The following is a 14559-nucleotide window of genomic DNA, read 5'->3' as shown; positions in this document are numbered from 1 at the left end:
TGCAGGGGAACCCAGCAACAGCACCAGATGCTCCCAGAGGCTTGTCCATCAACGGGATTGTAAAGGAAAACTTCAAAAAAGAATAGTCATCTTGAGTGGCCTCCATATCCACTTTGCTCTCCAAAGCATGAGCATATGACAACACTGTGTCAGCATTCCAGAGCTAGAAAAGTGGGCAGGAAGGAGATGAGGGCCAAGAAGGAGATAGGGAAGGAAGACAATTAAAACAAAAAACAAAATCAGATCTGGACAAATGTTTCTGCTGCACTCTAACCTCCCACGATTAGCATACAGCCCACATCAGGCTCCAGCACCAAAACATCCCTTCTGTCCACAGCCATACTGAACTACAAGCCTCACACAGCAAGGCAGAGCCCCGAGCTGCACAGCACAACGCGGCCCACCACTAACACGACTGCAAGCAGCTGAGACTTACCTGTACACTGGCTTATGGAAGCTCCTTCTCCTTCCGTCTGACCATCAGCCGCTACTGCAAATACCCTGAAATTGTAACATGTCCCTGGGATTAACCCGGTAATTTCGGCTTCTGTAGCATTTGATGTCTCATTCCTAACATTTGCAATCTCTATCCTGTAGGTGTAGGAGTGCGAAGCATTGTCGTTCACCTCCCACGTCAAGTTGACAGATGTCACACCAACATCCACTACCTGGAGATCATCTACTTTGCTGGGCTCTGGAAAAGGCAAGAAAATAAACTGTCAAGACAGAGAAATACAGAGAGTGGAAAAAACACAGCAACATTTACTATTCCACACAGATTAAGCGTTGACTGTAACCATTCAGCACTTGTCCAGTATCAATGCCCTGCTGCCAATATCCAGGGACATACATGTATCTCAGGAAAGGCCACAGAAATTTTGGAGGAGATTCTCTTTAGTTTATTTCACACACTGAAATTACTTGTTTCCACAACGGCTTCCCAGACAGGTAAACAGATGGAATTCAGGAAAGGAAGCAGAATGCTGGACAGCGTTGGACTATTAGTTCAAGACTTTGCCTGTGAGTGTCTTAATCTGAGCTTCCCAGCACAGCCTCTCGGGGACACCAGAAGGAAACTTTGCAGGCAACAGTGGCCCGCACTGGGGGGTCGAGGTCGGCAAGTCTAAAGCAGCACAAACACCGGGCCGACAAGACTCACCTTGGGCAGCTTAGACAAGCTCTGCTGAGTAGAAGCAGCTCCAGGACACGCTGCCCCTAATTGCTCTGTATATGGATGCTGCCTGTTCCCCTTCCACATCCTGAGCTCAACACAGAAGAAAGCTCTTCTTCCATCTGTCCCTCTGATCTGGGGAAAAGGTGCCAGAGCACAAAGCAGACAGAGCTGGCACCACTCCTGATAACGCGGTCCTAGGCAATGGCACAGCTCACAGAAGCCCCGGGCCATGGGCCTCTGCAGACAGCTCAAAACAAGCTTCAAGATCAGTAACTCTCTGTGATCCTGGGCACTGGATCCTAGCACAACACAGCCCCGCATAAAACCTGATGACAACCTGCACCAAGAGACTCTGTATGGGGCCCATTCAGCCCTGATGTCCAGGCAAGGTCATGCTGTCGTAGCATCTGGATTTCTACATAGCTCAACAGCTTGGGCATTCAACAAGGCTAACTGCTCCACAGGCAGCTCTCACAGTCTCAGACTGTCACCTTTTTATCAAGGACAGCCAGACATTCATGCCCACAGGAGCCTGAAGTAAAGCAGCACAGCAATGCAAAACAGTAAGAAGTTGGAAATATAGGGAGAAAAAGCAAGGCTCTGTTACAAACTGCTTGTTTAGGCACTGCAGGTGAGAGGCACCGGTTCCTTACTTGTACACTGGCTTTTGGGCTCTCCTTCTCCTTCTGTCTTACCATCAGCCGCTACTGAAAATACCGTGAAATTGTAACATGTCCCTGGGATTAACCCGGTAATATTGGCATTTGTAGCATCTGATGTCTTGTTCCCAACATTTGCAATCTGTATCCTGTACGTGTAGGGGTCCGAAGGATTGTCGTTCACCTCCCATGTCAAGCTGACAGATGTCTCACCAACATCCACTACCTGGATATCATGAACTTTGTTGGGCCCTGGAAAGGCAAGACAACAATCCATCAACCTCTAACAATATCTGATGACAATTGGGGACAAACAAACAAACAAACAAAAAAAAAACCACACACAAAAACAACGGCATGACACTGCTTCACTCCCTTCATGCCACTCGTCATTCCAAGTGCAGGGGCACCCAGCAACAGCACCAGATGCACCCAGAGGCTCATCCCTCAACAGGCCTGGAAGGCAAGAGTAAGGAAAAGTGTCTCCAGTGGGATTCATCTCCAGCTCACATTTAGAAGCAGGAGCACACACCAACACCATGCCAGCGCTCCTAGGGCTCCTCTTGGGAGCCCAGAGATCTGTGCAGGAAGGAGACAAGTGTGCAGATGAAGGTGCCAAAGACAATGGTGGTGCTCCTTGGCACAGCCCGAGGTATAGGAAGCTAAATGATTGCTGGAAGAGAAACAGAAATGATCACCCTGGACCACCCTGCTCCTTTTCCACTGCTCAGGCCCCAGCCTCACTCCGGGACCAGGAGAACAGGGAACACCTCCCCACAACCTCTCTGCGGCACTCTGTTCGCTGTGCCTCTGCCAACGGTCAGTCACCAGTCATCACCAACAGGCAGAGTGGACAGGTTCTGGGAATCAACGGCAAATTCACAAGCACATTCACACATGCATTTCTGGACAACACAAATGACAAGAGCCAGCATCGGTTTCCTTTGAAATGCAGCATGGGGAAAGACCAGACTGTGCTACAGCCTCGCAGGCCAGCTCAAAAACTGGCCCTTCAACACCGTGCATCCAGACGTAGGACACCCAGCACAGTAAGGTGCTGAATGGCCAACGCAATTCTCCTCAACTGGCGTGGCCCAAAGCTCACGCTCCTGCTGCAGCCTGATGGCAGACACGGGACCCAAATCACAGAAACTCCCCATGTGCAATCTGCTTTGTGCATGGGCGCATTGAAAACAGGCGTCTGAAGCCTAGGCTGATAGCGTTTTTTATACAAATCTATTTTAATAGATTTTGATAATAAAATAAAATGGAATTTCAATACTCTATTTAATATTTTAAAATAGTTACTTTTTAAAGTCTCTTTCCCCTCCAAACTTAGGAAAGATAGGTTCTCAAGAAAAATCTCTATGCTGCAAGCTTTAGTGACTTTAGTTTCACAAACTGCTTACTGTCAAGGTTATGCTTCTTCTGCATTCTAACCTCCCATGCTTGGCATATAGCCCACATCAGGCTCCAGCACCAAAACATCCCCTCTGTCCACAGCCATACTGAACTACAAGCCTCACACAGCAAGGCAGAGCCCCGAGCTGCACAGCACAACATGGCCCAACACTAACACGACTGCAAGCAGCTGAGACTTACTTGTATACTGGCTTATGGAAGCTCCGTCTCCTTCTGTCTTACCATCAGCCGCTACTGCAAATACTGTGAAACTGTAGTTTGTCCCTGGGATTAACCCGGTAATTTCGGCTTTTGTGGCTTTTTCTGTCTTGTTCCTAATGGAGGTACCATTTGAAATCTCTATCCTATACGTGTAGCTGTCCGAAGCACTGTCGTTCACCTCCCACATCAAGTTGACAGATGCCACACCAACATCCACTACCTGGAGATCATCTACTTTGCTGGGCTCTGGAAAGGCAAGAAAATAAACTGTCAAGACAGAGAAATACAGAGAGTGGAAAAAACACAGCAACATTTACTATTCCACACAGATTAAGCGTTGACTGTAACCATTCAGCACTTGTCCAGTATCAATGCCCTGCTGCCAATATCCAGGGACATACATGTATCTCAGGAAAGGCCACAGAAATTTTGGAGGAGATTCTCTTTAGTTTATTTCACACACTGAAATTACTTGTTTCCACAACGGCTTCCCAGACAGGTAAACAGATGGAATTCAGGAAAGGAAGCAGAATGCTGGACAGCGTTGGACTATTAGTTCAAGACTTTGCCTGTGAGTGTCTTAATCTGAGCTTTCCAGCACAGCCTCTCGGGGACACCAGAAGGAAACTTTGCAGGCAACAGTGGCCCGCACTGGGGGTCGAGGTCGGCAAGTCTAAAGCAGCACAAACACTGGGCCGACAAGACTCACCTTGGGCAGCTTAGACAAGCTCTGCTGAGTAGAAGCAGCTCCAGGACACGCTGCCCCTAATTGCTCTGTATATGGATGCTGCCTGTTCCCCTTCCACATCCTGAGCTCAACACAGAAGAAAGCTCTTCTTCCATCTGTCCCTCTGATCTGGGGAAAAGGTGCCAGAGCACAAAGCAGACAGAGCTGGCACCACTCCTGATAACGCGGTCCTAGGCAATGGCACAGCTCACAGAAGCCCCGGGCCATGGGCCTCTGCAGACAGCTCAAAACAAGCTTCAAGATCAGTAACTCTCTGTGATCCTGGGCACTGGATCCTAGCACAACACAGCCCCGCATAAAACCTGATGACAACCTGCACCAAGAGACTCTGTATGGGGCCCATTCAGCCCTGATGTCCAGGCAAGGTCATGCTGTCGTAGCATCTGGATTTCTACATAGCTCAACAGCTTGGGCATTCAACAAGGCTAACTGCTCCACAGGCAGCTCTCACAGTCTCAGACTGTCACCTTTTTATCAAGGACAGCCAGACATTCATGCTCACAGGAGCCTGGACTAAAGCAGCACAGCAATGCAAAACAGTAAGAAGTTGGAAATATAGGGAGGAAAAGCAAGGCTCTGTTACAAACTGCTTGTTTAGGCACTGCAGGTGAGAGGCACCGGTTCCTTACTTGTAAACTGGCTTTTGGGCTCTCCTTCTCCTTCTGTCTGACCATCAGCCGCTACTGCAAATACTGTGAAACTGTAGTTTGTCCCTGGAATTAACTCGGTAATTTCAGCTTCTGTAGCATTTGTTGTCTTGTTTCTAACGGAGGCACCATTTGCAATCTCTATCCTGTACGTGTAGGAGTGCGAAGCACTGTCGTTCACCTGCCACGTCAAGTTGACAGATGTCTCACCAACATCCACTACCTGGAGATCAACTTTGCTGGGCCCTGGAAAGGCAAGACAACAATCCATCAACCTCTAACAATATCTGATGACAATTGGGGACAAACAAACAAACAAACAAAAAAAAACACAGAAAAACAAAGGCACACCACTGCTTCACTCCCTTCATGCCACTCGTCATTCCGAGTGCAGGGGCACCCAGCAACAGCACCAGATGCTCCCAGAGGCTCATCCATCAATAGGCCTGGAAGGCAAGAGTACGGAAGAGGCGTCTCCAGTGGGATTCATCTCCCACTCACATTTAGAAGCAGGAGCACACACCAATACCGTGCCAGTGCTCCTAGGGCTCCTCTTCGGAGCCCAGAGAGCTGTGCAGGAAGGAGACAAGTGTGTGGCGAAAGGTGCCAAAGAAGACAGTGGTGCTCCTTGGCATAGCCCGAGGTAAGGATGATAAATGATTGCTGGAAGAGAAACAGAAATGATCACCCAGGACCACATTGCTCAGGCCCCAACCTCACTCCGGGACCAGGAGAACAGGGAACACCTCCCCACAACCTCTCTGCGGCACTCTGTTCTCTGTGCCTCTGTCAGTCACCAGTTATCACTGACAGGCAGAGTGGACAGATTCTGGGAATCAACGGCAAAGCCACAAGCACATTCACACACGCATTTCTGGGCAACACCAATGGCAGGAGCCAGCATCGGTTTCCTTTGAAATGCAGCATGGGGAAAGACCAGGCTGTGCTACAGCCTTGCAGGCCAGCTCAAAAACTGGCCCTTCAACTCTGTGCATCCAGATGTAGGAAACCCAGCACAGTAAGGTGCTGAATGTCCAAGGCAATTCTCCTCAACTAGTGCTGCCGGATGCTCGTGCTCCTGCTGCAGCCTGATGGCAGACAGGGGACCCAAATCACAGAAACTCCCCACGTACAATCTGCTTTGTGCATGGGCGCATTGAAAACAGGCGTCTGAAGCCTAGGCTGATAGCGTTTTTTATACAAATCTATTTTAATAGAGTTTGACAAAAAATAAAATGGAATTTCTAATGCAATTTAAAAATTTATAATAGTTATTTTTTTAAAGTCTCTTTCCCCTCCAAACTTAGGAAAAATAGGTTCTCAAGAAAAATCTCTATGCTGCAAGCTTTAGTGACTTTAGTTTCACCAACTGCTTACTGTCAAGGTTATGCTTCTTCTGCATTCTAACCTCCCATGCTTGACATACAGCCCACATCAGGCTCCAGCACCAAAACATCCCCTCTGTCCACAGCCATACTGAACTACAAGCCTCACACAGCAAGGCAGAGCCCCGAGCTGCACAGCACAACGCGGCCCAACACTAACACGACTGCAAGTAGCTGAGACTTACTTGTATACTGGCTTATGGACGCTCCTTCTCCTTCCGTCTGACCATCAGCCGCTACTGCAAATACTGTGAAACTGTAGTTTGTCCCAGGATTTAACTCGGTAATTTCAGCTTCTGTAGCATTTTTTGTCTTGTTCCAAACGGAGGTACCATTTGAAACCTCTATCCTATACGTGTAGCTGTCCGAAGCACTGTCGTTCACCTCCCACATCAAGTTGACAGATGTCTCACCAACATCCACTACCTGGAGATCAACTTTGCTGGGCTCTGGAAAGGCAAGATAACAATCCATCAACCTCTAACAACATCTGCTGGCAAACAGGGAAAAACACAAAAACACAGGCACGCCACTGCTTCACTCCCTTCATGCCACTCGTCATTCCGAGTGCAGGGGCACCCAGCAACAGCACCAGATGCTCCCAGAGGCTCATCCATCAATAGGCCTGCAAGGCAAGAGTAAGGAAAAGGCGTCTCCAGTGGGATTCATCTCCCACTCACATTTAGAAGCAGGAGCACACACCAATACCGTGCCAGTGCTCCTAGGGCTCCTCTTCGGAGCCCAGAGAGCTGTGCAGGAAGGAGACAATTGTGCAGATGAAGGTGCCAAAGACGACGGTGGTGCTCCTTGGCACAGTCTGAGGTAAGGAAGCTAAATGATTGCTGGAAGAGAAACTGAAATGATCACCCAGGACCACCCTGCTCAGGCCCCAACCTCACTCCGGGACCAGGAGAACAGGGAACACCTCCCCACAACCTCTCTGCGGCACTCTGTTCTCTGTGCCTCTGTCTACGGTCAGTCACCAGTCATCACCGACAGGCAGAGTGGACAGGTTCTGGGAATCAACGGCAAATTCACAAACACATTCACGTGCACGTTTCTGGGCAACAAAAATGACAAGTGGAAGCATAGGTTTCATTTGACATGCAGCATGGGGAAAGACCAGGCTGTGCTACAGCCTCGCAGGCCAGCTCAAAAACTGGCCCTTCAACACTGTGCATCCAGACGTAGGACACCCAGCACAGTAAGGTGCTGAATGGCCAAGGCAATTCTCCTCAACTAGCGCTGCCCGATGCTTGTGCTCCTGCTGCAGCCTGATGGCAGACACAGGACCCAAATCACAGAAACTCCCCACATGCAATCTGCTTTGTGCTTAGGCACATTGAAAACACGTGTCTGAAGCCCACAGTTGCTAATTAAAAAAACAAAACAAAACAAAACAGAAAAAAAAAAGTCTTAATAGCATTATACAATAAAATAAAATGGAATTTCAAATCGCAATATAAGTATTTAAAATTGTTATTTCTTAAAGTCTATTTCCCCTCCAAACTTAGGAAAGATAGGTTCTCAAGAAAAATCTCTATGCTGCAAGCTTTAGTGACTTTAGTTTCACAAACTGCTTACTGTCAAGGTTATGCTTCTTCTGCATTCTAACCTCCCATGCTTGGCATATAGCCCACATCAGGCTCCAGCACCAAAACATCCCCTCTGTCCACAGCCATACTGAACTACAAGCCTCACACAGCAAGGCAGAGCCCCGAGCTGCACAGCACAACACGGCCCAACACTAACACGACCGCAAGTAGCTGAGACTTACTTGTATACTGGCTTATGGAAGCTCCTTCTCCTTCCGTCTGACCATCAGCCGCTACTGCAAAGACTGTGAAACTGTAGTTTGTCCCAGGAATTAACTCAGTAATTTCAGCTTCTGTAGCATTTGTTGTCTTGTTCCAAATGGAGGTACCATTTACAATCTCTATCCCGTACATGTAGGGGTCCGAAGTACTGTTGTTCACCTCCCACGTCAATTTGACAGATGTCACACCAACATCCACTACCTGGAGATTATGAACTTGGCCATGCCCTGGAAAGGCAAGAAAATATACTGTCAAGATAGAGAAATGCAGAGCATGGAAAAACTATTGTATTTTCCTCAACCAATTTCTATTTTAATCAAGACATTCTTTTATGTTATATAGCATGATTGCTAGCTCTATGATCTTCCTGCAACTCCTGAAGACTCACTTCATCTCAAAGATTAAAACTGTCTTGGTGCACTGTGGTGACTTCCATACCTTACTTGTCAACTTTATGCAAGCTGCTGAGAAAGAATTCCACATACAATTTATTTATTTATTCATTTTTCCCTGAGCTAGCTATCCTAAAGAGAAGATCTGCAAGATTCACAAAACTCTCCTCTAGATCCAGGTAGAGGTTATTTCAGCTGTACTCTATCACATATATATTTCAAATCTCTAGGTCACATATTTGAACTGCTGCAGCTGTACTGTAAAAATTTGCCATAATCAGCAGGGAAGGGAACCCAAGTCTAATGGTGATAAAACTATTTCAAGGCCATTCTACAATCACATTGTTCAGTTACACTCTTAGTCAGTTGTGTAGATAATTTTTTTTTTTTTTTGCTCATTCTCTACTCCAGTGAAGCAGTTGGATCCACTTCCTGCCACGATCCTTGCACCGTGAACTATAGTTCAGACTTAAAATGCTAACATAGTGTAAAAGCACAGAATACACTAAAGGTTCACATCCCGGTGGCATTCCGAATCACTTACATGTTACATTGTTCGCATCAACAGTTAGCGGCATGTCCCCTGATGATCTTTTGTTCCTACTTGGAGAGTTTACTGATAAATCATAATTACTACTGGCTCCCATTTCTGCAATTAAGTTTTTTGATCTGCAATCCTCAGTACCTGAAAGAAAAAAAAATACAAGGCAGTAAATATCTTTACAAAGATTCTGGATTCCCCATGTGAAAAAATACAGCCATTTACAGATACCCTGCAGAGACCCAGTCTCCTCTGTTTTTTAATCTGTTCTCCTACAGAGATTTCATTGCACGTTTCCTGTTTTTACCACTTTTGTCAGACAATTTATGTTAGATCAAGAAATTGCCACATTGCTTCAGGTATTCAGTGACTCAACTCATAGTTTGAATGAAGGCTACCATGAGCTGCTCTGTACAGTTTTTTTAAAAAAACTTAGAAGTACAGTCTGTATGTGCATTGTTATTATGTAAAGCTAACTGCTTTACTCAACCTGGCACAGCAACTTTTTTTCTTAGCCCCAGTGTATGAGAGTAAAGAAAAAAACAAATCTGGTATTCACATACTGTTTCCCGTAAGGCAGATATTATATAGTTACAGAAAACTTTAGGTTGACATCGTGCAGCCCAATGTGAGGAGAGAGTTGATTCAGCTCTTTCAGTGAGAATACACAGAAAAACTGCTATCTTAGTTGAAACTGTGATATTGTTACATGAGCAATACACACTGCAAGCATGCTTAGGAAAGGTGATTGTGAGCATCAGGATTTCTAGTCCTGGAGCATGGATTTGGACAGAATCCCAACAGAACAGTTGTTTCTCGGTTTCATCAAAACTGATACACATGCAGGTTCACATGAAACTGAAAGCAAAGAAAATACTATGAGCCAAACTCACTCACAGTTCAAAGCTCCTTCAGAACTATATACAGTTTAAAGCAGTATAAAATGTGAGTTTGTCTCTCCCATTTTAGTTTGGTCCTGAAACTTAAGGGCTAACTCATTTAAGTCTGATGTTTGGTATTAAGGTAGATCTCATCTGCAAGTAATTTTGGAAATTAGTGACATATGAAGCGTTGTCATCTTGGTAAGCACAGCAGTTGCTATACCGACTTCAAAAAATCCTTGGATCATTATTTTGGGAGTCATTTTTGCTCCAAGTTGTTTGTTTTGATGTATATTTTCCTCTTTCTATGTTAAACCTGTACTTGATTTTACCAGAACCCTTTACAAACTGAAAAGCAAAAATGGATTAAAATGCTCATTTATGTCCTTAGATATCCTTAAATGCACTGCTTGAATTATGGTGACCAAATAGGCGTTTATATTTTTGAATGCTTTTTATAAAAAATAATTACAGTAGGTTTTTTTAAATAGTTAGCTGATGCTCTTTGACCTTTCTAAAGAAAAAGAGGACAGCAAAAGTTAAGTACAAAAAAAAATAATACATAATTGAGTAACAGAATAATACTTACAGACAATTGTACATCTGACCTAGAAAACAAAAAGAATTAAATTAAAACTTTAAAACTACTGGAGGCTCAAATAAAATAAGGACTGTTTAAGTAACAGGTACTACAAAAAAAAAAGTTTTAAAAAGAAAGTATTGTTTCACTATACGCTTCTCAACCTGCAAAAGAAATACCTAAAAATCTATTAACAAAAACACCACCAAAAACATTCTGATCAATTAGAGAGAAAAAGTAAGCGTGCTGGTAAAATGTTAGTTTCCACATTTTTTTCCCTCTAACCAGACAAAGTTTATTTTGTCAAAAACCTGGCTTGGCATATGGTGGTTATTTTGCACATAGAAATTTAAAAACAAACCCCAGATCTTAATTAAGAGACTTAAGTTACCCTCAATACCATCCCACAAAAAAAGAGGCAGATGAGACTGATAGGGTTTTTATTCACAGGGATTTTTCTTTCATCCTATGGCTGCATAAACTTTATTATTACTTCTCACAAAAGAGCATTTTGCATTTTCTGAAACAATTCAGTGAAGTCAAAATTCACAACATTTAGCATATATTCTTAATATCCTATGAGGAGCGGCTGAGGGAGCTGGGCTTGTTCAGCCTGGAGAAAAGGAGGCTCAGGGGCGACCTTATTGCTCTCTGCAGGTACCTTAAAGGAGGCTGTAGTGAGGTGGGGGTTGGCCTGTTCTCCCACGTGCCTGGTGACAGGACGAGGGGGAATGGGCTTAAGTTGCGCCAGGGGAGTTTTAGGTTGGATGTTAGGAAGAACTTCTTTACTGAAAGGGTTGTTAGACATTGGAACAGGCTGCCCAGGGAAGTGGTGGAGTCACCATCCCTGGAGGTCTTTAAAAGACGTTTAGATGTAGAGCTTAGGGATATGGTTTAGTGGAGGACTTGTTAGCGTTAGGTCAGAGGTTGGACTCGATGATCTTGAGGTCTCTTCCAACCTAGAAATTCTGTGATTCTGTGATATGTACACATGAAATAGCAACAGCTGCCTATTAACTGCAACCTAAAACTAGTCTGCTAGAAACACTGACAGGCACACAAGAATTTTGCGTTGAAAATATTTTTAGTCTTTCAACTTCATGCTTTTCCTCCCAGGTAAGCCATTCCCCTTCCTGCTAGTCCCCACACAAACTGCCCTCTAAATTCTTTTTTTCATCTCCCGCCAGGTGGCAGCACAAAATGCTCCTAAAAGAGCGCACTAAAAGCACCAGATAGGGGTCTGAAGGCACTTGAGAGAAAAATAGTGATTTCCAGCTGACACCTACCGACTGCGGCAGTCACTTTTGTCAGGCAACAAACAAAAGACTGCTTCAGCAGTCATAGAAAATTAAATACAACCATTCACCTCACAAAGATGCACATTAGAAGGTAAAGGCAAGCAGGGAGATGTACGCATCCCAAGAACACACAGGGCCCCAGCACAGTGCTGGGGACCAGAAGATCATGGTTCCCTTGTGCCACGAGGGCTTGCAGGCACAAGAGGTTTCTGGCCACACACCTCTGGGTCTTCCAGCATTATGGTGTGGGCAATCGGAGACTGTCTCCATCCCCAACTCCTCGGGTGGTGCCTGAAGAAGGGCTGGCCCTCAAAATGCATTGTTTCTAGAAAATCCAGCTTAGCTTTATGGTGGATGGTGCCTTACCCGCCCAAAACACTAAGCTTTCTGATAGCAAAGGTTGACACATTTACCTGAAGCACTTCAGGTTTTGTCTCATTTTCTTTTTCCACTCTGTTTTCTTAGACAAAGTTGCTACCACCCAACAACGTGATGAATGAGCAACGGCCCTGAGCAACCTGCCCCTGGTGACCCTGCTTCAGGTGTGTGTGTGGGTAGATTTGATCATCTCTGGGGTCCCTTCCACCCTTGCCCATTCCATTTCTGAGCTTCCACAAGCTAACTAGAAATAAGCGGCTATATCATGACAACACAATGTAGAGCCTGAATCCCAAACAGCTCGCCCCTCAGCTCTGCTGTTGCCACAACCAGCTCCAGCAGCAACAGGGTTACAGGCCCTGGCAGACACACTCTCAAAAAGTTAGAGGATACCATTAGGTCTTGCTCTTCGTATAAATGGCTATAAAAAGCATTCTGCAAAGGTGAGGCAGACAAGCTGACTAGAAGAAACACAGCAGAAGGAAATCCTTCAGCTTAACAACAGTGAGAAATGCAGCAGAAGAGACTGCGATGGTGTCAGTGCTGCAGCAAAATGTTTGGCTGCACTTCCTAAGCAAAAAAGTGCTTGTAAGAGGTAAAGAACCAACTCCTGATCTTCTCCAGTGCAGTCCTACAGACAACTCAGGGCACAAAGGACAATTGGTACTCGGGTTCACATCTCCTACATACAAATGTAACACTCATCGTCAACCTTGCTGAATATTTGAGAGCCCAGCCAAATCACTAGGCCTATAGGAAGTGAATAAACGTGTTCATCTGCACTCAGGTCAAGAGTCCTTCTGTATTCTTTCACAAACAAGTGGCCAAGGAAGAAGTGACTACAAAGGAAAAAGCCACTCAAAGGTAGGAAAGCAGCCCTGTGCAGCATTCCAAGTACAAGTGCTGAGCTACCTGGAAACAGCTGCTGAATGATGAGCAAGAGGTGAGATTCCCTGAAATGCAGGGCCATCTAGAAGCAAAGCCAGAAAAATGCTGTGCTTAATATGAAAAGGAAATTGCAAACAGGAAAACAACAAAGAAAACTGAAACAGAACTGTGTATGTCACAGTGATTTCTACAGTCCCACAGGCAAAATAGCAAAAGCCTCACATCACACACAACTTGTCCTTAAGTTATTCTCTCTTCTGTAAAACCACCTGGAGATGCCAGTGTTCTTGAATTTTTAAGTTTCTCAGTTCCTTCTCCCTAAAGTTCAAGTTCAGGTGTAGAGCATCCTTCCTGAGCAACAGGAACAGACATCAGATGACTGAGAAATAGCTATGCCACTACCAAGCCCCCCATACCCCTGCTTCCCACCTCCCCATTTCTTCCCTGCCTGCCCAAACAATACGCACGTTGATCCCTGGTTTACCCCCAGCTCTGACCATCTGATCTAACAGCAACTTACTACCAAGCTGCCATGAACTCAGTTGTACAGTCATGCGTTGGTTTTGTTAATGATGTTCAAGCAACAAAAGGAAAGTTGTGCTAAAACTTCTGTCTTGTGATGAACGAATGTCTTCCTGACATTTTATTTGCTTTTGTTCAACGCAGACTTCAGCAATCTCGCAATACCCCTCTGACTTTCCAGAATCCTACATGCTAACCAAATTGAACAAAGCACACCCTGCCGGCAGCAGACAGCCCTCCTTATGAAACCCAAAACCACGCAAAACAAATGATCCCATTCCCGAGCGTCAGCCTGCCTGACTCAGTCATTCCGTGCTGTATTTTTCAACAAGCCATCGACTTAACTGTTCTCCAGCCTCCTGTTATTACTTAATGAAATGCTATTTATACAAAACATTTGTTTATTATTTCAGAGGATATTCATGCTGAACACCTGATTCTCCTTGGGTTCACACCTGACATGCCCAGAGTCATGCCAATTCCACTTTTCTTTTCAATTACATTAATCCATATTACTCATGTACGGAGCTGTTCCCACCCCCTCCTCTCCCCCAGACAGCTGGAATGTGCAGGGGAGAACATCTCTTCCCAAGAAAAGCTAGGAGATATTCAACAGATCAAGCAAACAAAAAGACAGCAAAATGTGAAACGGTGAACATTTCAACCGAACAACAGGAGAGGTGTGTATATACAAACTAATCGCTGTCATCAGCTATGGCAAATGAGTCTTTTCATGCATCACACAGCAACATGTAGAGTCTGACCAGAGGGTGTGCTTTGCAGGGGAGCTGAAGAATTCATCTGCACTCACATGAGGTCTGTCCTGCACTCCTCATTTGTTTTGTGTAAGAACTGCAGGACTCGGCTCCATCCTCCGTATGTAGAGGGGTGGGTCACGTCACTGAGCAATCACCATTATTTTCACAGGTAATTTTACCAATGAAGAAACTAGGAACAGGAAAACATTTTCAAAAATTCTACATGACTGAGAAGCCCAAGCCGCACTGATGTTTGCTGACTCAAAGC

General features: G+C 45.2%; 1 protein-coding gene across 5 annotated transcripts in view; it reads right to left on the bottom strand.

Moving 5' to 3' along the window:
* Positions 1-14559, bottom strand: part of LOC309878827 (receptor-type tyrosine-protein phosphatase eta-like) — a 73075-nt gene that overhangs the window by 17353 nt on the left and 41163 nt on the right. For 2 of the 5 annotated variants that reach the window (XM_082761807.1, XM_082761808.1), the window contains exons 2-9: positions 10457-10475; positions 8990-9130; positions 8014-8280; positions 6422-6685; positions 4834-5097; positions 3436-3702; positions 1828-2085; positions 437-694 (exon numbers count right to left, since the gene is read on the bottom strand). In XM_082761807.1, coding sequence (XP_082617933.1) covers positions 437-694; positions 1828-2085; positions 3436-3702; positions 4834-5097; positions 6422-6685; positions 8014-8280; positions 8990-9130; positions 10457-10475 — 1738 coding nt within the window. The remainder of the gene's footprint in view (positions 1-436; positions 695-1827; positions 2086-3435; positions 3703-4833; positions 5098-6421; positions 6686-8013; positions 8281-8989; positions 9131-10456; positions 10476-14559) is intronic. The other 3 variants (XM_082761809.1, XM_082761811.1, XM_082761810.1) reach the window with 2 other exon arrangements.

Source organism: Aythya marila (assembly GCF_965140915.1).
Source record: "Aythya marila genome assembly, chromosome: 5".
NCBI classification, from domain to species: Eukaryota; Metazoa; Chordata; class Aves; order Anseriformes; family Anatidae; genus Aythya; species Aythya marila.
The sequence above is the reverse complement of the archived record's forward strand: the minus strand, read 5'-3'. Positions and strand labels throughout refer to the sequence as shown.